This window comes from Cheilinus undulatus, linkage group 10 (assembly GCF_018320785.1).
Source record: "Cheilinus undulatus linkage group 10, ASM1832078v1, whole genome shotgun sequence".
Classification (NCBI taxonomy): domain Eukaryota; kingdom Metazoa; phylum Chordata; class Actinopteri; order Labriformes; family Labridae; genus Cheilinus; species Cheilinus undulatus.
The window spans coordinates 34,865,347-34,892,682 of record NC_054874.1 but is presented as its reverse complement, the minus strand read 5'-3'; the positions used below and the strand labels follow the sequence as shown (position 1 = coordinate 34,892,682).

Sequence of the window (27,336 nt, the reverse complement as noted above, 5' to 3'; positions counted from 1 at the left end):
AACATAAGGCTATTTAGTTTGTTTAATAAAAGGGACAAAGTATAGACCTGCTCTAGAGGAAAGGTACCTTAAATGACTTCTGTTGTGATCTGGTGTAGAAATTACAATTAAACAAAATTAACTGAACCCTCAAGGGGGTGGGGGGTGCCGTTGGGAGGGTGGGAGTCCCCCAAATATAATGGTAGGGGAAACATGTATTAAGTGCATTTGCAGACTAAAAATTGTTTATGTAAGGACTAAATAAAACCCACTGTCTCTCATCCTCTCCTAAAGCTTGACTCTGATGAGAGCCTTATTAGACATCCTCTGAATTTGGCTGTTTGTTATTATCAGTAAATTTATGCAGGTTTAATCTTTGATCAGTGACAGAGCAGTGATGTAAACAGTGGAGGAGATGCCTTCAGTGGCACAGTGGTGAAAATGAGGTCAGCTAATTGGGACGTCTAAATATAATTCACAGGGAGCACCTTCTCCTCTGAAGGTGATACTCAGTGTCGGAGTCACTGCTGTGATAAATTTAACATTTGCTGATAATGAGGTGATTAAGACCTTCTGATGACCACAGAGGGATGATGAGGGTTAATATATCCAAGGTGAACATAATGGACAGAAACTACCTCAACAACTTGGGAAGATTTACAGAGAAATGAAGAAGCATTGCTTTGATTTGTCTTCCCAGACTTTAGACCATCAGAACTTTAGACAATCCACTTCCATCTCAACTGAAGCATCATACCAGTACACCTATGGCAAAGATACTCTTCAGTGGTACCAAGGACTTTGGTCATTTCAAAAAAGCTGTAGAGGCATAAAGATAATTATTGTATTCTAGTCTTGATCATGTTCTGGTTTTCCATATATTGACTTTGCATGCTTATTGATACCCTTTATATTTTTGAGCATCACTTAGGGTTGGACTACAGTAACATTACTACCTTTGTGTTAGAATGGTGCCTTTGCAGATGCTTTGAAAGATTTGATGGAAAGTTCATTGCAATTAATTATTTAATATTTTTCACCAGTTTTTTTTCTTTTTCTTTTTTTCATTCATTTATTTTTAAATGTATGATATGATGGAGTATGTGCCAGACTGTTCATTAATTCAGTTATAAGTTTGTAGAATTTAAATAACCTCTACAAAGAAACAAGAAAAAGGGCAATGGATAGGTTTTTCTTTTATCCTGTGCAGATGATAAATGAGCTAAAGTAGCTCAAGTAACAAGATTATTGTTTGATTAGTTTTAGGTCAGAATTTGAAATTTGATTTTGAAAATACAGCAGTTTATCCTGAAGATCCCTAAAAATCCTCAAATATTTTTCCGCCTTTTTTAAAGCTAAGTCTAGTATTTACAGTGAGTTCTTGCATATAGATTGGACATTTCTCCTGCCACAGTGCATGAATGAACCACAGTTACAGCAGCTATGAATGATCAGTTTAAGCAACGTGCAAAGTTATGAGTCAGAAGTTGCTGGCAGTTCCTTCAGTTTGGTCAGTTACCCCACCAAACAACCATAACTACATAAAAAACAAACATGAAAACATGCACTTTTGCTTCACATGACACAGAAAAAACAAGTCTCAGTCACCTTCATAATCCTCTAAAACACAGCATCATGATACCAACTGTTATGTATCATCATGGAGAAATGCACAGATATTTAATAGAGAGGTAATCATAATGGAGTAAATGAAGTGTTTTGTACTATGAAGCATATGTACATGTGCAGCACAGATATAAACATGGATAAATGAGGATGAAAGCCTTATTTTGTTGGTTTTATGCTAATATATAATAGGAATTGCTATGAATTGCCGTTAGCTGACCGACAGCATTTCTTATGTTTTTTAGTAGGTTTTAGTTAGATTAATTCTAACTGAAGAAATGATGTCTATATGGTTGTCCCGGATGAAGCTTCGGCATAAGAGACAATCTTTGGACATGACATTACCATTACAAACAGAATTATTTAATTATTTAATTAGTATTTTACTGTGAATTTTTTAGTCAAAGAGAGAATTTCTTAAGATGAAAAGTTTTGTTTATGTAGCTTTCAGATGTGTTACAGTCACTGGCAGTAGTACCACTACAACCAGAGATGTTAAATATCCAGGGCTTGGCCCAAATTTAGGATACAGGGATATGCTGACTTGGAAATTCTTTGCTCATCAGGTTGTTATACGCACTATTTCTAATAAACATAGCTACAGGTCCACTAAAGAAAAGATCACTAATAAACAATATCATTCGTAGTTTCTAATTGATCCCAAAATGCCTTGAATCCCTCTGAGTTGAAAACTTTTGGTTCTTGTTGAAAAATAACAGTTTCCCCTTCTGCCTTTTTGAAATTGTGTGGGAACAATGTGTTTGTATTGTATGTTACATAACATAGGTACAGTATGTCAGGATTTGAATGTGAAATATTATGTATTTTGTTTTGTTGGTCATTCTGTAGGTCAGTCAGTCAAACACATCTCCTTGTGTTTGTGTAACTCTGTGTGTATACAATGTACAATAGTCATATTTGCAGGATACACAAAGATTTTTTCTTTCATTTTTTCTTTATATGTCATTTAATGGTATATACTTTACAATTTTTTCTTAGAAATAAGTCCAGTGTTGTATATTCCTTTTTACAAAGGTCTGGTGTCCTTTGATACAACTGATTCACATATGAAAATGCTTCGAGAGAAAATCTACCAACCAGCTCAGAAACCACAAGAACACGTCGTATACCGTGCAATATGCTCTATTGTCTGTTACTACAGTGCTGGGATTATAAATCCCAGGGTCAGTTGCATGTTTATCTCATTTGAACATTCCCAGATTGGGCGAAAACGTTATTGTTTCATTTGTTGTATCTTGTTAGAGCAGAAAAATACCAAGGCACAACTTGGTCCATACCCCAGACCAAGCAGAGAGCAATAATAAGAATTGTTTCAACATTTTGCTTGTGTTACCTAATTAGAGTAACCTCATCAAAACTGGGAAAGAAATATTTCACCAGTCGCTTGTTTTTTATGTTTGGAGGGAGATTTCTGAGGGCAAATTCTCCCTGGTTTCATTGAGGAGCAGTCAGATGTGACAGAGGCTTAATGGCTTTTCCAACAACCCTGAGATTTTCTGTTTGTGGCTGCCTTTTACTCCTTAATTAAAGATTTCTAGCACTCACAGACACACAGGCCAAAATTTCTATTTCTTCATTTCTTGCTGTCACATTTCACTTTCTGCAAAAAAGACCCTCCCTGGACAGCAACTGCATGAACAGTAAAGGGTAATGCATTGCTTTTGGGTGTGAATTAACATGCTTAGTAACATGTTGTCATACTGTTTAGCTCTGGCTGCAGCACAGTCATGGGGATTTTCAGTCTCTAAGCATGAGCTCAGAGAGTTTTAATCCTGAGCAAAGTCAGCAAACTCAGCAAGAGAGAGTCAGCAAAGGAAGCCTCAGAAACGTGACAATGGATTTATATGACAGAGACAGAAGGAAACTCTACAGCTCTATTAGCTTCAAAGGGTGGCATGCAATGAAAAGTGCTATTCCACATTTTTTCCTCTCTATGAGACCATGATCAGAAAGGATGTTTTCCTCTAAGAACAAAAGTGAGCTTTGTCAGGAACAGAGATTTTTGTATCCAGTCATTGTCATGCTTTGCAGCAAGATACATGAAGTGCCAGGAAGAGACATTTATATCAGCTCATAGGACACATCATTCCAAATAATTAAAGGGAAATACTCTTGACAAATGAAGGCAAATGAGAAGTCCAACATAAAAAATGTGTATATATATATATATATATATATATTAGGGCTGTCAAAATTGACACGTTAATGCGGATTAATCCATCATCATGATTAATCTGATTAAAAAATTTTAATGCAATTAACCCATCTACGGCGCAGAATGACTCAAAATCCCTGAAACGTCTCTGACAACATATTTCGGGCAGTTTGTCCAAGAAGGGTTACCGTCCAGCATGCTGCCGCTCATGCGCAAATGGGTCGTTGATCGGGTAGTGACTAACCAACTCTATATGGAAGACGCTAAAGAGCATGTTGACCCTCTCGATGGGAAATTTGACTACAAAAGAAACAAGATGGAACAGTCGACTGACATAATTATGCACATTCTGCAGGAAGGAGTTTTCTTTTCATGGAATCACTTCCAGCTTAAAATACCACATCAATGCGAAGCATTTGTTCGTCAGGGATTCTGCTAATACGTAAACATTTTTCATCAAATTGATCTGTATTGTTTCGAAATTTGACATTACCAGCTCCTTACTGGATGCCAAACATGTCTGGCTACATTTCTTGATTTCAAAATTTGGCCCAGTTCAATTTGTAATTGAATAGCCCTGGCATATATATTCCCTTCTTTCTTGAGTGTGTTTGCTTATGCGAAATGAAACGTGATTGATATAGATTAAAAATAAATGATATTTAATCATGATTAATCGAAATTAATCCACAGCAACCCTGTGATTAATCTGATTAAAAATTTTAATCGTTTGACAGCACTAATATATATATATATATATATATATATATATATATATATATATATATAATGTATTTATCTGTTCTCTCTGTCTGTTTTAGTGCTCCTTGGTACAGCATTATGTGGCACAGCATGTTTGCTCAAGCACACAGAGCCACTGGTACGCAACATTGACATTGATGTACAGCCGTTACAACTGCCCTTTCACCAAGTTGTTATCACTCTGAGCGCAACTCATAACCCCACAAAGCCAGTTAAGTTGCTGCCAAGTACAGCTGTGCTGACTCTGACTCTTCTTGTAAACTAAAGTCATGCATTTGACATTTAACAAAATGAAGCTGTATATACAATAGATAGCTTTGCTTATCCTGGTTTTGCCTGAAACAATGTGAGTGCAGGCCAGCAGGTGACTTGGGAGGGGGACAGGTGTGCTTTGGCTCAGTATTGATGATTTATTACTGAGTTGAGTAAGTAACTCTTAAGTTGCTGTGTAACATACTGAGAAAAATAACTGGTTAGACTACTTCTGCGTTGCCAAAAATTACATGTTGACTACTCGTTCCACATGTCAGTTTAAAAACCACACATGGCCTGGAGAACATCCACCTTTGAATGTGTTGACTCTGCTGTCATTCTACAGCCTAGTTTACAGCCAGTAATCTGTAACTCTGAAGCCTGGTAAAAGGGTAATATGCATAACCTCTACAGCTGTTTACTATGCTCACAATCTGACAATAAAATGGTTAGAGGCATATCATATTTTGCATAGGTTGTACATAACGTCTGTTACAGACTGATTGTGCTTTGCTGCGTGCAGCTGCCACACATGTCGGTCATGGCTTTCCTGCCAGGTGCGTACGTACTTCTCGTTGGCTGCGTCTCCTTGCTGACACAGCCCTGTCTCTCCCCATAAGGTTTACTTCAGTAGATCTCCCAACAAGTAACTTGATTTATTGCTTAGATGTAATAACCTTTGACAATTTTAGAATTTTAGTTTTCTATACCAGTGAAGGGAGTTTCTCTGAGAAAATGCTAAGCCAGGCTTTTACTTTAAAAAGTACAAACCAGAAGTGTACTCACACTGTTTTTATCTTGCCTGTGACATTCTACTGGTGTAGAAAACAAAAGCTTCACTATTAGTTCAAGATTGGAGGACATTAAGAAGACACATTTAGGCTTGTGGCTATCAACTGGGTCATCAAGAAACAGACTGCAAACATATTCTAATGATGTGAACATACATATCTGCTAAAACAAGTGAATATGGCTCACTATTTTACATTTTCCTGTCTGTTTTAGACGAGAACTGCACGCATTACACAGAAGAAAATAAGCGAGACTATGAGAATTGCATATCAGGTGTGTGAGACGTGGCACTCACACTCGGGCAGTCTGAAAGCCCTGACTTGTTAACATTCAAACCGAACAGATAATCAAGCGGTGTTGCAGCTGAGATGCGGAGGTCACGCACTCAATCTGAAACAAGCTTTATACTGTATGGCTCATTGAAACAGCTTTGTGGCATAGAAGTGACATTAAAATACAGGCTTTTGAACTGGCATTTTGCTATGATGTTGTTCTCATTTCTTTCTTTAAAAAAATGAAGATAACTGGGATATTTTTAGAGTGTACTGCTGTCCATCCTGCCATCATACTTGCTCAATCTCGTAGCTCAGTGCGCATGCACTGACACAGTTGGATTTACTTTCAGCTGGCACACAGCTACATGCCAACAAAGTAAAAGACAAACAACAAAAGGGTAGATGCTTTGGGGATTTTTTCATTTCTTTGTTTTGGCTTTGATTTTGTGGTGGCACATTGATCTGTCAGATGGATTTAGACTGCCCATATTTCCTTAGATTTTAAATATACTGTGGCGCATCTTTACTTCATTGTTGAAAAACCTGTTCAGTGAAACTTACAAGTATACAATGCTTTATAAGCTCATTTAAAGTTTTGTGCGTTATGTCCCAATCTAAGACCTTACTACAAACCACAAATGTGTCATAAAGATATAGTAGTGTGAAGAAAACACTATTTTCTGCCTTTAGGTTGTGTGATGGCCAAATTTCACCTCCTACATGCATGCATTTTATGATGTACTCATAAACATAAGGTTTAATACGGAACAGATGGAAGATCCTTTTGTGTGTTTAATTGTACATTAACGTAAATGCCTAACACATGCATATTTACCATAGAATGAACCCCTAGGGATGAATACAGCAATTCATTGAAGAGTGCTTTCATCAGCCATCAAAGCTAAAAAAAAGGAAAAAAAATGTGATCAGGTTGGTTTAATTGACAAAATTGCATAAATACTGCTGACATGACTATGTGCTTACCTTAAATTCATATATTTCAATTGGCCCTGCTGCTGTTTAGACATTTTCTCTCCAAATTTACTGCTAGACCCTTATTGTTAAAATTTGAATTCTGAAATATGATTTTAAATGTAACATTGAAGCATTTTCCCCTTCCCTTTTAGACTTAACACACTTCAGTCAGCTGTTATCAATGAACATTTTACCCTAGCTTGTTAAACGTGGAACTTTAACCTCTTTCATGGGTTATCATTTTCACCTAATTGGACAGAATAATTTTCCAATTAGACTGTGACAGTTAACAGACGACACACACTTTAGTTCCAATGAGACAAAAGCGATATTAGATTAGTGAGCTCTGATCTCTCTGTGTCCATGTCTTCAGCCACTGCTGTCTGCTAAAAAGATTAGAAATGCCACTAGACTGACGGAGGTGATTAGACTGCTGTTAATGGTCTCTCGGATCACTGTGATGTACATTTATTCACTCCTATAGATTAAAAGTTTTTGGAAGCGTAGCAGTGGATGAAAGCTGGCCTTGCCACAGCATATTTTGGCTTTTTCTTGTAGAGCTCTGAGTGTTTTTGGACTCTGAGGGGAAAAGGCAGCAGGGGTTGAAGTAGCCCATAGGATGAGCTTTTGATTCTGGGGTGAATGGTTCAAAAACTCGAGGAAAGATGAAAATCGGTCTTTGAAGTGAATAAGTAACACTCTCACTACTTGGTGCACTCAAAGGGAGCATTCGGACTGCTCTGGAACATTTTATCCCACTTGTTCAGGGGTGGTTGATTTAGAAAAGTAGCAACTAAGTATGGATCGAGCTGCCATATCTAATTATCAGTCATTATGTGTGGTTAAAAGTCAAACCCTTGGTAGATATGCAGGAGTGGTTTCTCGACATCTCTTCAAACTGTTGCACCACTATCAGGCCTGGTTACAGATTTTAGAGAGCACACTTCATCAGAGAAATGGACTTTAGTAGCTTGAATACTACTTCAAGTGAGACATTTCAAGCCAAAATAACCTTAGATTATTACTCACTTAGTACTTACTTAGATTGTCTCTTTAATGGCTGTGGTCAGAACAGTGACTGTTTTGGGGTTAAAACTTGCTAAAAGACTGTAGGGGTGTGCTTTGCTGGATTTTGCACATGCACAACTGGGGGGACACAAACTTGAAACAGAGATGCACAATTTATCAGCATGAAATCATTATTGGCAGATAAAAGCTGAAAAAGTTGATTATCTGTATCAGGAGATATGGACATTTCTCTTCATATTTATAACTTGATTTATTAGCTGTTCATAATTGTACAAAAACATTTGTACAATTCAAAGCAGAATCAACAGACCTACTTCATCAGATCTTTGCTTTTTGTTCTAATTTTTAAATGATTCGTTTTTGAAATTCTGTTATCATCCTAAATACTCTTAGAAAAAGGGGGCAGTGTTTTATTTTGTGTCCTACAGAGATCCTTGTGCAGTAGGGGTGTAATAGTTCACAGAGGTCATGGTTTAGTTGGTACCTTGGTTTTGGGGTCACAGTCCGATACAGGCTTGGTTCATAGGTGAAAACTGGAGTCAAGTGGTTTGCAAGATATGCCACAGCAGAGTGAAATACTCAGACAACATGATGAACCTGAGAGCAAGACATCATAGTGATAGCATTGCAGCTAACAGCTAACATTAACATAGAATTCTATTGAGGCTACCAATGGTCTCTACTCGTGCAACCATAATCACACAGGCAATATTTTTTTATTTATTTTTTTGTAAGGACCTGTGCCGTTTAGTGTCATTACAAATGAAGGCTTCTGTAATACGACAAAAACAAACAAACAAAAAAAAAAAAAAACACTGTGGCGTGTCACGTCATGCCCTTCCCACAACACAGTGCATCAGTCCTTAAAGGTGGATGTGAAGATCAGCTCGTCTCCCATAGTCTCCCTCCACAAACACCTGGTCATTATGTGATGACATTAAATCTGATACAACATGAAATACAAAAGATTGGAGTGCATTTACAGGGCTGTACAGTGTGACATATATGTTGCAAATGCTACAAGAAAATTGATCTGTGCTAAGAGGATGCCACTCCTCATCGTACAAGCGCTATGACAGAGTGAGAGAGGTGCATGCATGCCATGTGCGCAGATAAGACTTTCAGTTTTACTTGTAGCCCCAAAAACTTAACTCTACTTTGATTTAAGATTTGAAATTCATGCCTAGTCAATTTATTTTATTTTTCTGGTACTATTTAGATTCAAGCGGGAATGTTATTTCCTCTCGTCATGTGTAAGTCTGCCCGTCTAAGTCTGCCAGTGCTATAGGGGAAAAAAGTTAATGTACAGCCCTGATTTACTCTATATATATTTATTCCCCCTTTCTTTAATAAAAATCTGGACAGCATTTAAATTCAGTGCAGCATATGGGGAAAACAGGGAAAGATAGTAAAATGTGAGATGATGCAGGACTATTTTTTTTAATAGCTTGATTAATATTTTGTTATATTAACTTAAATTACATTGCAGTTTTATATATTTACAGTGTGTGTGTATATATATATATATATATATATATATATATATATATATATATATATAAACACAGTATCTATCTATCTATCTATCTGTATTTATACTGTGTGTATATATATATATATATACAGTCACGGAAATGTTGCCACCCCTGGAATTTTTCCAGAAAATAGACCATTTCTCCCAGAAATTGTTGCAGTTACAAATGTTTTTGGCATAAACATGTTTATTGCCTTGATGTGCATTGGAACAATAGAAAAAAATTCAAAGATAAAAGCCAAAATTGACATAATTTTACACAAAACTCAAAAAATGGGCCGGACAAAATTGTTGGCACCCTTTTAAAACTGTGGGTAAATCATTTTATTTCAAGCATGTGATGCTCATTTAAACTCACCTGTGGCAGTAACAGGTGCTGGCGATCTAGAAATCCCACCTGAAGCCAGTTAGAATGTATAGAAGTTGACTCAACCTTTGTGTTATGTGCCTGTGTGTGTCATACCAAGCATGGAGAAGAGAAAGAAGAGCCAAGAACTGTCTGAGGACTTGAGAAGCAAGATTGTGGAAAAATATGAACAATCTCAAGGTTACAAGGTCATCTCCAGAGATCTAGAAATTCCTTTGTCCACTGTGTGTAATATAATCAAGAAGTTTATAACCCATGGAACTGTGGCTAATCTTCCTGGATGTGGACGAAAGAGAAAAAATTGACAAAAGAATGCAATGCAGGATAGTTGGAATGGTGAATAAACATCCTCAGTCAACTTCCACACAAATTCAGGCTGTCGTGCAGACTCAGGGTGCAAAAGTGTCAGCTCAGACCATACATCGTAATCTGAATGAGATGAAGCGCTATGGCAGGAGACCGAGGAGAACCCCACTGCTGACAAAGAGACATAAAAAAGCCAGACTGGAGTTTGCAAAAATGTACCTGAGTAAGCCTCAATCCTTCTGGGAGAACATTTTGTGGACAGATGAGACTAAGGTAGAGCTTTTTGGAAAAGCATGTCATTCTGCTGTTTACAGAAAACAGAATAAGGCCTATAAAGAAAAGAACACAGTACCTACAGTCAAACATGGTGGCGGTTCAAGGATGTTTTGGGGTTGTTTTGCTGCCTCTGGCACTGGGTGCCTTGACTGTCTGCAAGGAATCATAAAATCTGGAGACTATCAAAAAATTTTGGGCCGCAATGTAGGGCCTAGTGTCAGAAAGCTGGGTCTGTGTCAGAGGTCATGGGTGTTCCAGCAGGACAATGACCACAAACATATTTCAAAAAGCACCAAGAAATGGTTGGAGACAAAGCTGGAGAGTTCTGAAGTGGCCAGCAATGAGTCCAGATCTAAATCCTACTGAACACCTATGGAGAGATCTCAAAACTGCTGTTGCAAGAAGCACCCTTCAAATCTGAGAGACCTGGAGCAGTTTGCAAAAGAAGAGTGTTCCAAAATTTCAGCTGAGAGGTGTAAGAAGCTTGTTGATGGTTATAGGAAGTGATTGGTTTCAGTTATTATTTCCCAAGGGTGTGCAACCAAATATTAAGTTGAGGGTGCCAACAATTTTGTCCGGCCCATTTTTTTAGTTTTGTGTAAAATTATGTCAATGTTGTCTTTTCCCTTCGGATTTTTTGTGTTGTTCCAATGCACATAAAGGCAATAAACATGTGTATACCAAAACATTTGTTGATTGCAACAATTTCTGGGAGAAATTATGTATTTTCTGGAAAATTCCAGGGGTGCAAACATTTTCGTCCATGACTATATATATATATATATATATATATATGCTAAGACTGTATGCACTTTATGTTCAGTGCTTCAGCTCAGTCTGTCAAATTTTGTGAAACTGACACTAAATTGCAGTGAATAAATTGAAAAATCCTGCACTAGAGAGTTAATAAACTATTTTGTATTCTCTAGTTAGACATATTTTGTTATGTATCGTTATACATTTTTCTTGCAATATATTGATTATCACAGTATCGCTGTATCGTGATAATATCGGTATCATGGACCATGTACAGTGTATTGTATCGTGAGGTACCCTGTGATTCCCACCCCTACTTGATGTGCATCTACATGTACGAAGCCATGATCCCCAAATGATGAAGGTTCAGAAAAAAAAAAACAATACTGTTACAGCCCTTCTATGGAGAGCTGTTTGCAGCTCTCAAGATTGATAATTTGGCTTTAATAGAAATTCTAATTCTAATAAAAATTCTTTGTTTTTCAGTACTGAATGTCTGTATTTGGGGAGGATTCATTAATCATTTCGGGAAGAATCAAATGTTGTTCTTCTTGTATTGTGTGTCTCTCAGAATAAAGACTAAAACACTGTCATGATACGACAAAAAAGTCAATTCTAGAAGCTCTGAGCTAAAACAGACAACATATGCCCAGTCTATGCCAGAGTCCCTTCAGGCCTTTGGTGTGCTTTTCTGTCATTTCCATGAACCAAAGTCTCTGCAGCACAGCTGTAATGATACCAGAAAACTTGATAAGATACCAGTGAAAATCAAACTAAAAAGATACATGTTCCAACAAAAATGTTGTCAGTGTCTAATACTGCAAAACAGCCACTGTTTTTGTGCATGTGAAAGTCTGCAACTTTTAATGGCTTACATTAAGTAGCTTTCTTATGTAATGGATGCATCGTTTCATGTTTTGGTGCTTTTGATACTATCAACTATTACATTGGGGAAAAAAGATTGTAAAGTTTTAAATGTGGTATCAAAAAGTAGGTGACTATTGACTTTTTTGACAATTTTTCTCTGCAAAAAAGCAACTGAGCTTTTGATTAGGAAATAAGACTGGCCTAAATAACTCCTCCAACATCAGAAACCATTTTGGAGAACAGAGGAAATTGGTTTGATTTAAATGTGCATGATGGAAAATAGTCTGTCTTTTTCAGCTGGGACAAAGTTTGAGACGAAGAAGACCGAGTACTGCAGCCTTCCAGATTCATTCACCAGAGAAAATCTTTAATGAGCTGCTGGTAATTTGGACCCAAACTTCACTAATGAAGCTGCTCTGTGCTTAACAGTACAAGAAAGTGGCTGTAAAGAGCACTCAGTGTGTGTGAAACATTTAAGCAGGAACTGAATAAATCTTCCCCAAAAAGCCCTTTTTAACAGCGAGGTTGAAGAGTCGAGTCTGTATGTGAGACTGTTCCTACCATTTCCTCTCTTCCATGTCGTTAAAACCACAGCAGTGCCTCTTTCTGCTCCCCAGCATGCAACATTTCATCAATGAAAGCTGCTACAGTCGGTGCAGAAATGGCAGGATGCCTACAGTACTTAGATCAGGCTGGCTAATATCTGATGTATGGACTCCAGTTCCCTTTGTCAGCAAGAACTCTCAGTTATATTGTGGAAAAGGAAATGACTCATTAGTTAGATTACATTGGAGGACACGAAAGTCCAAGTCAATAAGCCTGATTAACTCACATTTGATCGATACACATTTACAAGCTACATGCCAATCCACTGACAATGTTTGAGAAACAGCCTGCAACCTCAGGATTTCATGTTTACCTTCAGCCCTCAGTGCCCTTCTCTGCTCCGTGCATAATGAATATGAGAGGGCAGGGTCTGTACATTACTGTACGTACCTGAGAATGAGGAATGAATTATTGAACAAAGGGGATTCTGCAGAGTCAACAAAATGTGCGTGTAATAAAAATAATCTCATTCCAACTCACAAAGTCATCAACAATTCTGTTGTGTTGTGTGCCTTTAAAGCCTCCTGACAGAGGCAATCATTTAGGTCTAAAAGCCTACAAATCAAAAGGAGAATATTCAGTCTGCACTAGATATATCATGCAATCAGAAGCCCATTTTTACCCCTAAGTGCAGGGATCAGATCTTATGTACATAGAAATGTACTGATAACTACAGCATACAGGTCTACATAGAGCTTTAACATACTAACTTCACTGTCTTCACTAGGATTGAAAGACAGGGGGGGCCTTTGCCCCAAGGGTTGTAGGTAATGTTTGGCATATAGTGCATACCAGTTTTTTTTATCCACACCTTTAAATACTTCATTATTTAATCATTATTGGTTGTAGAGCATTTATCAGGACCTGTAATCTGGCTCACTCTCTTTTCCTGGAAGATTGTCCTTTCCTGAATCTTGAGGTCTTCCTTTTTTCTAATACCAGCCTGAGTGAGTTTACAAGTTGGTATTTGAAAGTCTAAATGTTGGGGTGAGTTCATGGAAAAGATATTGGAAAACATATGCATAAATGCATTTAGTCAAATATAAAAATGGTGTATAATGTTTAAAAATATATAGTTTCATAACTCCTCTCTTTCTTCTTAGCAGTGCTACTCAACCTTATTCTACCTTGTCTCAAAAATGCTATGAGAGCCACAATCCAGATGTAAGGTGGATACATAGATCAATTGATCAATGGTTGAAATGAATTGAGAAGAGATAGAGTAAGAAGAGAGAATTTGTCACTGATAATGAATATTTATCTTATGTAAGTCCTGGTCTAAAGAATTGTTAAAATATTAGTTTAAACTAATATGATTTGATTTTAAAAGAGCTTACTAATTATGGTTGACCATTTGTGTATTTGTGTCTCACATTTGGACATTTACTGTAGTTCTGCGGCTCTGTTTAACTTAAAAGAGATGCTTTCTATGTTTTTTCCACACATTATTGATGCTTTAAGCTAAAGGAGGAGGGGTCTTATTTTGGTCTTTGCCCTGGGCCTCCAAATGACTATAACAGGCCCTGCCTCAAACCTGCAGCTCTCCCAGACACATCATTCCACTCTGCCTCATTTTGTAGTTTTTGTTTTATGTTTCTGCTCTTTTGATAGTATTCATTATCAGTAGTACATTAAAGATCGAATAAAAACCCACATTTGGACAAGTTTCACTTGATATTATGTTATCTGAACATGTGATCCGTGTGTGTGAGGCTCAGTGATGATCACAATGATCATCATAAAATATGAGTGAGGAAGAGCATCAGCAGGAAGCAACTGAAGAGAACAGTTAAAACGAGGGCATTACAAGCTTTAGTTTAAACACAAGACAGCACACCTGAATGAATAAACTTACTGGAGAGACAGATCACCAGCAGACTTCCTCTTTAATACAAGGGTTAAAAGTTTTTATTCAGACTTGGCACTAAAGAGCCATGATTATGTCTGCTGTATACATTAAGCAGAAAGTAACATAATGGTGTGGTGCATTCCTTAATTAAATTTGTCACTGTTTTTACTGGAATTATTGTTAGGGGGGCTGAGGAACATTTTAGGCTGGCTTCAGCGCCCCCATAAAGGGCCTAACAACATCCATGCCCATGAGGACATGCCCTCAGGTGAAACTAGGTCAGTGACTCTGCTAACGACTGTCAGGTGACCCAGTTGACTCAGCTGTGACATCATTAGCATGTGGTTGGTCAACAGATGCTATAATCTCTGGCTTTGGGTCCAGGATCTGAAGCAGCCTTTAGGAGGAAGGTCAAAACAGCTCCTAGAACCTCAGTCAAGTCCAGCTGCCTCCTTGATGTAAATGTGGATTTACTTAACAATATATCACTGTTTACTCAAATTATAGAATTAAAACCAAATTAGGGGGTGAGGCTGTTGATCTCAATGATATTTGAAAGCAGCATAATTTATGGATGAACTCTATCTATTTCACACTAAAATTTTCAGTGCAAAAAAAATCCAGGAAACTGTCTTTCAGTTATTAAAAATGCTGATACAACATAATCAAACATAAAAAATGGATAGTAAGGTTTTGCAATAAGCCTACATTTAGAATACCAAACCGCAAATGTAACGCAAGGCTACTCCATGTCCACAGTGTTGCATGTGCATTGCATGTTTGTCCAGACCAACAGTCCTCACCCACTGGGTGTGTTCCTGAAATGAAGCTGGGCACAGCTCAGCCCAGAGCAGATGGATCACCAGATCACAAGCTCACGTGCAAATAGAGAGAAACACAAACGGGCAGCATGTAACAGTGCCTGTCTGAGGTGGATTTGTTGTTAACTGCCTCCTGTTTTGCTGCAATGATGATATAGTGATGAGATGAACCATCAGCAGTTCTGTACATGTTGTTTTATTTTGAAACCGATCTGATGGTCTAAGTGTTCTTGTGTCTGTCCCCCTCTTTGGGGATTTACATGTGCTGGAAATGGGCTTTGCTGAAAATAGATCCAACAGTATCTTAAGCAGAGCAGATTGGAGTGGTGCTTCTAGCACATGTAGGAGATGGACAGCAGCATGTGCTGTTAAACTAAAAAGTCTCACTAGGGAGACAGCAATTTGCTCTGAGGAGCATGGTGTACATGGAAGGCTACAGATAGACTGTGTGGGATTTGGCTGTCAGGTTGAAGTGAAATCTAGACTCTAGACTAGACTCATAGAAGTTGAACTCTTTACCAGCTAGGTGTAAAATAGAATGTAGCTTTTCTATACTAGTAGTTGTTGCTTCATCAGTGCACCACTGAACACATGCTTTGCTGTCTTTGGAGATGTCAGCATTACAGGTGAAGCACCAGCGAGCACAGAGCAGATCATGGTGGAGCACCCATGCCTATCCCACATGAAGAATTAATCTGCAGTTTGGGTGAAATGTTAACCCATATGAAACACTGCATATTCCCAGTGAATCAAAAAGTCATGAGGCCACTCATTAAAGATTAACACAGTCAGTGACATACCACAGATCTATCACTGTTGAACACAAGTACTCCCCTGGCAGAGCTTATGGAAAACCATCCATTAATCAACCACAAGAGAAACTGAAGGAGTCGCCCCTTAATGCTCGTGTGCAGCTCTAATGTGCACTAAAGGATCCTAATAAAAAGTATATAAAGACTGTCAGGAGTTACAACACAGAGTTGTGAAAGTATCACAAATAAATGTCACAAGAGTTTGTTACAAGATGAAAAAATGCGATTGTTGTGTAAAAATAATTCCCAGTTAAAGCATCTACACATCCCCTGCTCACATTAACAAGTCTCTCTCCTCTGTTTCAGTCTGTTCACAGTTCTCCAGAGGAGTATACGCCATTTTTGGATTCTACGACAAGAAGTCAGTGAACACCATCACATCTTTCTGTGGGACGCTCCACGTCTCCTTCATCACACCCAGCTTCCCTCTGGATGGGAATCAGCAGTTTATCATCCAGATGAGACCCGATATCAAGGGGCCACTACTCAGCCTCATTGAGTACTACAAGTGGGACAAGTTTGCCTACCTGTACGACAGTGATCGAGGTAAGTTAAGGATACTTTCAGAGTTTGTGGAGAGCTTCCATCCACATCTGATTCCCTGTTGCTGCTGATGCTGGCATCATTACATCCAAAACACAGCAGCTGTTGTCACCTTTTGATGTGTTTCCATTGGAAATTGGATTGAGAGAGCGCGACAGAATGTAATGAAACACACACGAGGCTACAGCTACATTATTAACACAGGCAATTACTTCTGACTGGATTAAAAACAACAGTTTTTTTTCAGTGCAATCAAATATTATGCTCATTTTGCTTTAGTCAGTTCAAACGCTGAAAATATGTATATGCAAAACACACCAGATGCATGCAGCGTAGCACAGGTAATTCCAGGTAAAGGGCAGTTTGGTTCATAACAAACAGCTTGTCACATGGGATTAAAACAGCATGTCATATGTTCAAATCTGTTTTATGTTGGAGAGGGGGGGCAGTCAGTCATTTGTAGCATATAGTGGAGGCAGTGTGCCAAGCAGATGTTATGTAAATACTTGATCTACATAAATAAATTATTGTTTGCATAATGAGTTTATGAAATGAGTTACTAGTTTGTAGAAGTATTTCTATTAATGCAACATCTACAACGTACAAGGATAAGTACCTACATTTGGGTACTCTCTCATATGAACACTAAATAATAGAATAGAAGTTCTTAATATTATACTTAACATTTGATTGATCAAATGTTCCTCAACGCTCCTCTTGGCAATTTTAGCATAGCTTGCAGTCAGCTCTACTTTTGTCAACCTTGTTTATGTTAAAGTGTCAGGTCTTTGACACAAAAGCTTTTACAAATAACTAAAATATGTGAAGGATTTATTTTAGAATGGATGGACTCAGTGTTTTCTTTTTTCAATGCGTAAAAGAGCCACACAATCTTCTTCACAGTTTTTTTTTCATTACAGTACGAGACTATTTGCCTTGATTTGTGAATTTCTGCAAACAATAGAGAAATAAATGCATGGGATTCATGATTCAAGGTTTGATTGTGTGAAGTTTCTTATTACTTTCTTGATTACTGGTGGCTTTGGCTTGGATGTGACAGAGGTAACGTGCCCCCTTCTTGGCTCATAAAATGGAAAGCACCAAGACCAAATTGAGGCCTGAATGAACATTACCAAAGCCAGTACTTGCCATCAGCTCCACCAACCAGCCAGGACAGCACAGAAGACAGACTTGATAAGCAATTACGTACGGAAAACAAAGAAGCTGGATCACGAGGGTTCTACCTTCTTAAAAGTAGGACACCAGAAAAAAAGTTTGGGAAACGCTGCACTAGATAGAAAAGCCATATCTAATTCTATCTAATAATGGGATCACCTGCGGACTTGCCGTTGACTTCACTATGAGGATTTCCCACACATGAGATCTCACAGAATCTTGTGTAATGAAACATGACTTCAGAAGAGAAACAATCTTGCAGGACTATTAAAATCCTTGGCTGGCTGCCCAGGTATATGTCATAATTGCATGCAAAGATCAAAACACAAGGAAGAGAATGAGGAGGAAAGAATTCCTGGGTGAGATGAGGGTAAAGTTGTATTTTTGTTTGTGAGCTGTAAAAGTGCAAAACATCCGGTTGATGATGCTTCCCAGTCTGTTTGCTCTCATTAGTTGCTGTGGGTATCCTGTCACAGGCATTACAACCTAAAATTGTGAATACCAAACATGATAGATATTTACAATCCCAAGTCAGAGAGGCTCTGACGTGATATGGAGCTGTATAATAATTTTATTGACACCACACACTTGAGGATTATTTCTACCATTTGCTACGATCCTCTACTCTGGAACAGTCCCCAGAATCGTTTGAAGGCAAATACTGGCCTAAAATCAAGTTAAACTCATGTAGTGTGGCTAGCTTAAGGAAAGAAGAAATTTATTATCCAGCCAAAGCAAATTATATCAATGGAAGGTTTGACTTATTAACTATAATATCTGATTTTGAAGGGTTCACTAGTTACTTCTTAAGGAGGGTTTGCAGAGCATCCCCTTCATGTTCATTTTCAGCTTTGCTTCACTCTCTCACAGTAATCCCCGCTTTCACATCTGGGAGTGACCAGGCCTGTGCTGCTGGCCTCAGGGCAGATTGTGCTTTTTAGCGGGGGAAGAGAAATCCCAACTTGTACTCACAAAAAGGACATACACTCACACACTCTGGTGGATGGTAGATGAAAACTTGTGATTATCTGGTCACAAGCTCTAACTCACTGTCAAGCACCACCAGCCTCCTGATCAATCACCCAGTTAGACGAATCGATACACCAAAATGATGAGGAGATGATTTTTACCTGTGGCTCAAAGTAAGAGTTCATGCTGAAAGATAACACACATCAGTCATCAGACTGCACATTTAACAAAACAGAACTTGTCTAATACAGCAGTTAGTATGCCAGAAACATTCTCTCATATGAAATATGTCAAAACTTTGTAATCAGAAGAGTTTTTAGGTCACCTGCACTGTAATTGGACAAGATCAGACTGTCTTTATGCAAGAGTCAGGGATGAAAAATCATCCACCCTCAAACTTTAATATCCCGACTTACTTCATATTCAAATCTATTTCATCTCTATTCTTTGATCCCTTTCATCAGTGACTGCTTTTGTAGTCCACACTCATATAAGTCTAGAAAAAAAATCTGACATTTGGCTCATTCACTCACAAAAAAGATTGTATTTCCTTCCTCATGATTAAAGAGTTTCACATATATGCCCAGTATCTTGATATGACAAACATGGCTCTTTTGAATATTAGAAAGCCGAGCCCAAGAAAGACATGTATTAAAGCAGAATTATCTAGAATTTTGTTTTGGTGTGCTGTGGCGCCCACCAAAGGTCTCTGAGTGAGACTGCACTGTCGTAAACACACTGCCTCCCTGTCTTAGACAAAGTGAATTTGTTGACAAAGCCAGCAAGGATGATGGATAATGATTGTTAACATCTACAATCAACCCTTTGGAAGCTTATTATATGTTGAGTATGTGCATTTGTGTTTAAAAGCTGCCATTGTCACAGTAGTTTCTGGCTAATATCTATATTTGAGAGAGTTAATTATAGCATGCTACACTGTAAAATCCAATAGCAATCCCAACTCAGGTAAATAAGTTGAAGTAACTAATTTTCAAAAATGTGTATTTCTTACTAAGTTCCACTGAGTACAACTAAATTACTGGGTAGAAAAATCATCCATACGCCTGTCTTGAGTGATGCCAACTAAAAAGAATCAAGTAAAGCCAAAGCTGGGTTTCAAACCTGCTGCTTAAGACCCACAGGCCAGTAGGTGGCAGTAACTACATCGAGTTAGGATTGGGGGATATAGAAGAAGAAGAAGAAGAAGAACTGCATTGTTTGAAAACTGGAATGAAGCAGATATCTGTGTTTGAGCTTGCGCGGAAGCCAACGTGAAGTTTACCCGCGCTTTGGCGACACAAGCAGCTTGTATTTTTAACTCAGAGGAAGCCTTTATTTTTGATGACAGACCACAAGGTAAGTTGTTTAGCAGGTAACAAGTATTTCTTTATTAATTGTTTTAACTGATAGTAGTGAGCTTTTCACACAGTGTTGGTAAACTGAACAGTTATGGCACTGCCAGTGCTCAACCTGAAAGCTCAGGTGACAAAGAGACTCATTTCGTTGATTTTCAAAAGCCTATCAAAACATCCTAAATCCTGAATATTATTCATCTTTAATTGTTTGCCACAGGTTCAAAAATTTTAAATATCAGGACAAATAACATGTTAGCTGCTTGCAATGGTATACCGCTGCTTAATTTATCTAGATGAAATATAGTATTAGAATTATTCTCAAGAACTGTGGCCCAATATCTATGTGTATACAATAGCATTCACTTTTTTATGGCAGACAAAAATCAAGCATGTTCATGCAAGCTTTACCTAAAACATTAACAGCTAACCAAAACAAATCTTTGTCTTATTCAGGAGAGGTGTGTGCAGAGGGCTCTCAGCTGATCAGCGCTTCATCAACCAGCCAAAGAATTGAAGATGAGAAGCCAGTAGATAGTCAGTATGCTCAGCAGTAGAACACTTTTGACAGAGGTCATTGTCACAAACTTTATAATAATAACAATTTTTTGCTACAAAAGTGGTTACAGAACAATAAATGGGAAAAACAGGACTATCAATTTAAGCTACTGAAGTTATGCCTGGTATGCAAGATTCAACATATGTAACCTTTAATCATAATTGGGCTAAGGTTACAAAAATGGATGCAGTGCTTGACTGGTTACCTTTTTTTAACTGGCAACTTTCAGATAAATGTGTTTATGGTTGTCATAATTCATACAGCTGTTAAAAACCTTTATCATGACTTTAACACAAAAGAATGTTTTTTTTAGACACATTGGATCAGGTTTTTTCCCATTATTATGAAAAGCAACACTAATCCTAGTTATATTCAGATTGAGTCACTGGTTAAAATGGCCACTCATTGAAACAAATTTTTGACACAAGGTGCAGTTTACTCGAGACCTGTATGGAAGTTTGCTATAGTAAAACGAGCTGTTAAAAAACTCTAGGCTTATTGTTTTATATGACAGCTGCAGAGGAAATCAAGACGACAGAGTAGAGGCTCAGCTATGGTGCAGAGCAAGGTAGAAATAGGCCCCTAATTAGGAAAAATAAAATAAATAAAATAATCACTGTCAACGCATGTCTGCTAACAGCCTCTGTTAATGATGTTAAAAACATCTGTGACATACTGTCCTTCCTTCCATCAGAGTGACTCTATTGCTGTGGCTCCGTCAAAGTTTGCCCAGTGTGTTTTTCCTGGTACCTTGGCTGCCAAAGGCCTTAAGGAGCATTGACTCCACTGATTACATATTCCTATTTCTTGCTGTGACTAATTTGTGGATGGTCTAACATTTTAGATGTTTATTTGTGTTTAATAGCTAATGATTTAAAAGATAGTCTGCAGATACATTTTTTGATCAATATCTGTCTTTCAAAGCCAAACCACCTCAGTATGAGTAAGGATGAACCTCATATTGCTATTAAATCTAAAAGTTTTGACTTCCTGACTGTTTTTTTAGTCAGTGAACAAACAGCCGAGGAATCAACAGTGATTCAAATGCACAAAACCAGGGGACTGTATTAAAAAACAGCACCTCTTTGTCATTAACTTTTTTTCTGGCTCAATGATATCTCTGTACCATATCGTAACCTTTATATGTGATTTTCACTCCTAGACACCAGATGTGACAGCAATGTGCACCCTTGTTCTCCAGGGCTTGCCTGTTCTCCTTGGAGATGACCCCAGCAGCTTTTACTTGACCTACTTTGTAAGTTATCATTACTATAAGTTGTGAGGAAGACTTTGTGTTGCATTGTTTGTCTCACTGTTTATCTAAGCTGGGATAAGTACATGGTGACCTCTGGTAATTTATAAATCTCTCCATGACATCAATAGTTGGTTTAGCACAGTGAGCAAAGCCTGTCACTCAGATTTACAGACTTCTGTGAATATTTTACAGAATTGTCTTAACATGAGTTTTGAAGCCTCAATTGAATGCCACAGGTTCAAAGGTAGCAAAAAGATTTTAAAAAAATGTTGTGTCATAGTAACCTCTCATGAGAGACTAATCTTGAATCATTAAAGTTACATATTACATTTAGAACTTTACCTTAAGAAAATATTGTCTCTTTAATAATACACACATTCTGTTTGCATTACAAAGGCAATTAACTTGTTAAAAATGACATCTGGATCTTAGGATAAATTAGCTTTTTTTATGAACATACCCCCATACTGTATAGTGAAAAAATACGGTGAGTGATTTGCACTGCAAAAAGTTAAGTTAAGTCAATAAATTACAGACATTGCCACTCATCACAGGATTAAAAAGATAGACGTCTGATGCAATTTTCCCAAGTTATCAACACGTAGTGCTAATCCTGTGAATGGGGCTGAGTGTTATTTTTGACTCTGTAGCTGATTCTGTGCAAACTGTAGTGAAAGTGAAAAGCAACTTTTCACAGAAAATAGTTGGGGAAAAAGTAGAATTACTTACTCTAACAACTGCCTTAAATAGTAGAAATAATTTGCTACTTTCTGCCCTTGGCTGAAGTTGAAACAGCCCCATTATCCTTTTGTCATGGCTTGTTGTCTGGTTTTGTACAGGATTCGGACAGTGATGAGACCTGGGCACAAGTATCTGTTGGGCTTCTGACTGTAATTCATTAAGATGCTCCACAGCCTTCCAAGACTCTCCAGTTTCACCCAGCAATGACAGCGGTCATCATTGAGGGAGGTATTGGAATGGATGATCTCGAAAACCTACCTGAAGAACATTGCCTCCTGTTTGGACTGTTATATGCACTGCACTTGGACTATCCTAAAGTCATGAAAAACACATTTGGATTCATCTAAAGAGTGATGCTTGGCTTGGGCCAAAACAAACTCCCTCCAAAACTACATTCACTCAAAAATCTTCTGAGTTAAAATACATTTCACTACGCAGAAGTAGTGATGTTTGGCTGTTTTAACTGGTTGGTTAGATACATTTCAGCTAAAAGGCAGTTACTCTGAACCTGGGCTGTAACTGTTATAAATCTTCTTGTGACTTTCCTCCAGTTTGTTTACAAAAAGGTATCGGTGGATCCAAATCAAACCTATTTTTGCCTTGTACTGTAATACTCCTGATACTGAATTGTTTATCACAGTTCACAAAAGGGGAAATAAAATAAATGATCTTCTAACTGTGTTGCTACTTTTTTATGTGAACTGTCATTAAAGAGGTAGTGAACACTTTAACATTTTTTTTCAACTGTACACTGAGGTATCTGACTGAACTATGATAAAACACATCAGCGTTGGTTTTATAGCTGAAATTTGCATCAAACTGATACAAATCTGGATTTTACGGCTTTTAATTAGCTTAAACCGACATCTGCCTTGAAAAATCTTTTCTGAAAATGTGGGGCTTATGTGACATAGAAACCGACCATAGGTGGGTTTCTACGTCACAAACTCTACATAAAAGGTAGAGTGTTACCGCCTCTAACTGACTTTACCATTCAGAGACCACTCTCTTCCTCTCCTGCCTGCACCTGCTCTGTCTCGGCTCTGAGAGCTCCGGCTATAGTAACGCTGCTGCTGGAGCCAATGAACTGAACAGGTAGTGCTCACAACCACCACAGTCCACCACGACACTATAGCCGGGGGGCTCAGGGGGACTCTAGAGGGGAAAACTCCTCCACTTTAAAAGATCGCTATTAGGCAGCAGTGCTGTGGGACTCTGTCTGTGTCTCTCTCTGACAAGGGGACATCACTGTCACTCCCGCCTCATCTGGAAAGCCCCGTCCTTTTCCCCTCCCTCCTCTCGGAACCAAACTGTTCACTTTCTGTGCATTTTTTGAATTACGGAGGCGGGCGGAGTTAGCATTGAGCCGGGGGTTCACTTACAGTTCAAGTGAAAGCTAATGTCTGTCTGATGCATAATGGATGTTAGCGGCACATGAGTTGTATTAGTGACATTTACTTGATATTTCTAAGGCAACCGGTTTGCATGGTTTTGCCAAGCAAATCTGATTGCTGTTCCACGTACAAACAACTGAGAAATCCTAGGTTGCCGTAAATTTCTTTTGAGTAATCTGAAATTAAATAGATGAGCTATTTGGAATACAAACAGAGTTCGTAGCAGTCTGTACTGAACCTTGAGCACTAATAACTTCCTTACCTAAGTACTCTACACAAAGGATTTTTAGTTATTTGTACTGAAGTACAATTATTCTTTACTTAAAAAGCCTTTTTAAGAACAACGCAAAAATCTATTTTACTCTGCTAGGGTCATAAAGGTAAAGTTACTTTTTTTTTCAAGGCAATCAGTTTGCATGATTTTTTTTAAGTAAGGTTAACTAATTGGATTTTACAGTGTAATTGAGATAGGTTTGTAAGGTTTTAAACCAATAAAGCTAACCTTAAAGGTCACATATTTTAGCCCTTGAAGACAAGTTTATATTGGTCTCAGTTGTCCCCAAAACATGCCAATAAAGTTTGTTGCTGAAAAAAACACTTCAGCATTGGATTGTTGCATGTCTAAAAAACTTTATGACTCCGTCCCTCTCAGGAAATGGATGTGGCTCTCCTGATCCTCCTCTCAGCTGCCAGACCTTTTGTGGCTCCCTCCATGTGGAGGGTGTCAATGACTGTCTTCTGGACATCTGTCAAGTCTGCAGTCTTCCCCGTGATTGTGTAGCCTACTGACCCAGACTGAGAGACCATTTAAAGGCTCAGGAAACCTTTGCAGGTGTTTTGATTAGGGTGTGACATCATGACTTTCCAATATTGAACTTTTTCACAATATTCTAATTTTCTGAGACACTGAATTTTAAGTATTCATTATCTGTAAGCCATAATTATCAACATTTCAAGAAATAAAAGCTTGAAATATTTGACTCTATGTGTAATGAGTCTATATAATATATGGATTTCACTTTCTGAAATGAGTGACAAAAATATTGAACTTTTCATGATATTCTAATTTTTTGAGATGTACCTGCACATATCTGCAGAAACAAGTTAAATATGACTCTCTTTTTATCATTTTCTTGTCTTTTTTGGCACAAAAGATCAATTTTTTCTCATCTTAGTTTCTTCCGTCACTATCCTCTTTTATCTCTTGGCCTAAGCCTTAAATTACACAGTACAGAGATATGAAAACAGGCGTTTTAACTGAAGGCTGGTGTGATGTAGTGCCTTAAAGCACTTCTCATGAAAGACCCATGGCATGCAAAGTTACTTGAGATGCCCATGATTCGATTGAATTTGACTAAATGTTTGACTGCTCAGTCAGCACTGAACTACTTGCTTTTTTACATAATTCTAAAGATTACGAAATTTTCAGGTGCACAGTCCTGGTAAAATACTCTGTCCAAATTGTAGCCCATCCACCCACCACTAGTAGCCACTGTAACTCCAGTGAACTGCTGCTGCCACACTACCATAATCTCCCTAAATGCTAACAACAGCAAACTGATAGCACTGATAGCCTTTTGAAGGAATAGTGCAGTTAAACATTATTTTGATCTAGAAAACAGAAATAAAGTTATACAGGCTATTGTCAAGTGATACATCTAACTAACATAGTAAGTGATGATAATCAACACAGGAATATGGACAATAACCTGCAAAGAAGCCTGAAGGCTAGCACTGCTAATGTTAGCCACATTCTGCAAACCAACTTCCATCCATTTATTAACTGCAGCTATGATCCCGTCTTTGATAAATAGTGTTCAGTTCTAACTGTTAGATGTTTCTTTAGTTTAGACCAGTAGACTAAACTCAGTCATGATTTATATTGAACCAGATATGAAATGATTTGCCCAAGAAAATCACCAAAAGTCAAAAAGTACTGAAAGCAGGAAATCAGGGGACTGTGTGGTATTGAGTAAACTCTGATTTCAAATTGTGTGTTATCTCATTTTTACGGTGGCCGGTAAGGGCAAATGGTCTGCAAAAGCCAGACACACTCTAAATGAAACAGAACGGCTTCAATAAGAGAAACGCTTCAACTTTAGAGACGCAATCAAGTGATGCAACAGACAAAACACTCTCCAAGAATCAAAAACAAATTCATGAATGACAAACGCGCTTCTAATACAGAAACGTTTCCACACTCAAAACGATCCTAGAGTTGCATCGTGTTTCCCCTTTTGAAATTCATTGGGAGTTTTGATTGCATCTTTAAAGTTGAAGCGTTTCTCTTATTGAAGCCGCTTTGTTTCATTTAGAGTGCATCTGGCTGTTGCAGACCATATGCCCTTACCGGCCACAGTTACATTTTTACTTTGACATGTAACTCATTTAACTGTGTCATCTGCTAAGTCTGATCCTGTGACCTATAAAACTGAGGGACAGTGCAGCCTTGTGCATCACAGAGGGATCAAGGGGAGACAGTAAAATAACATCTTCAAATTGAGTTGCTTCTGTTTTGTTACTGCAAAGAAATAATAGACTGAATACATCAATAGTATCCAGTTACAGAGGAAAAGCACTGTCAAGTTATTTTTAAAAGGACTGCTTTGCTCTTATGTCATACTTTATAAGCTCCTTTATTACCTCCCTTTGTGAACTAAATAGTGTCTATTTTTTAAAACCATATTGATGAGTGAATGCCCTGAACATTTAAAGAATGCACTGAGAGGCATCAAGAAATAAAAAGTGAATCTACTCTGAGAAGCTTGCTGACTGCACACCACTGTTAAGGCTGAATAGTACCAGTGCCTTAAGGGGATTTAATGCATCTCTGCTCTGTATTACCTTTAACTCCCAGTCATTTTCCATCGGTATGACTCTCCCTCTGCACTTTCTCCCCAGTCAAACACATACTCCATCTTGACTTAACCTATTCAGTATCTCTCTTTTTGCTGGACAAAAAGACATCCTTTCTGTCCACTTAGGTAAATTGCCAAAAGATGCAAAACCTCCACTTGCCACTGGGGGTTGGTCCTAAAAGCAAGACAATTACCATAAATCTCCCACGTTAAAATCCTCAACAGCAAAATTGAACATGTGTACATCTTGGTCCAAAAACAGTTTTGGCCTCTGTTGCATTTTTTTTCCTCTTGTTGACATCTGCAGGGATGAATTTATGTATAACTCTCCTAATTATATAAAATAGCTTAGTAATGCACAAGCTTTTGATTAGTGTTCTCTCAGCAAATTCAGTCTTTTTCTGGCAGACATGAGTAACTTCAATCCCA

The 27,336-nt window shown here is 37.9% G+C and overlaps 1 protein-coding gene across 6 annotated transcripts in view; it reads left to right on the top strand.

Annotated features, from left to right (window-relative positions):
• gria2b (glutamate receptor, ionotropic, AMPA 2b) overlaps positions 1-27,336 on the top strand; it is a 126,716-nt gene that overhangs the window by 42,965 nt on the left and 56,415 nt on the right. For 5 of the 6 annotated variants that reach the window (XR_005992448.1, XM_041797306.1, XM_041797305.1 and 2 more), the window contains exon 3: positions 16,367-16,606. Coding sequence is in view for 4 of the 6 variants with exons in the window: in XM_041797306.1 (XP_041653240.1) it covers positions 16,367-16,606 (240 nt within the window). In the remaining 2 variants the exon portion in view is untranslated. Of the gene's footprint in view, positions 1-16,366; positions 16,607-27,336 lie in introns of those variants that run through there. The other variant, XM_041797309.1, reaches the window with a different exon arrangement.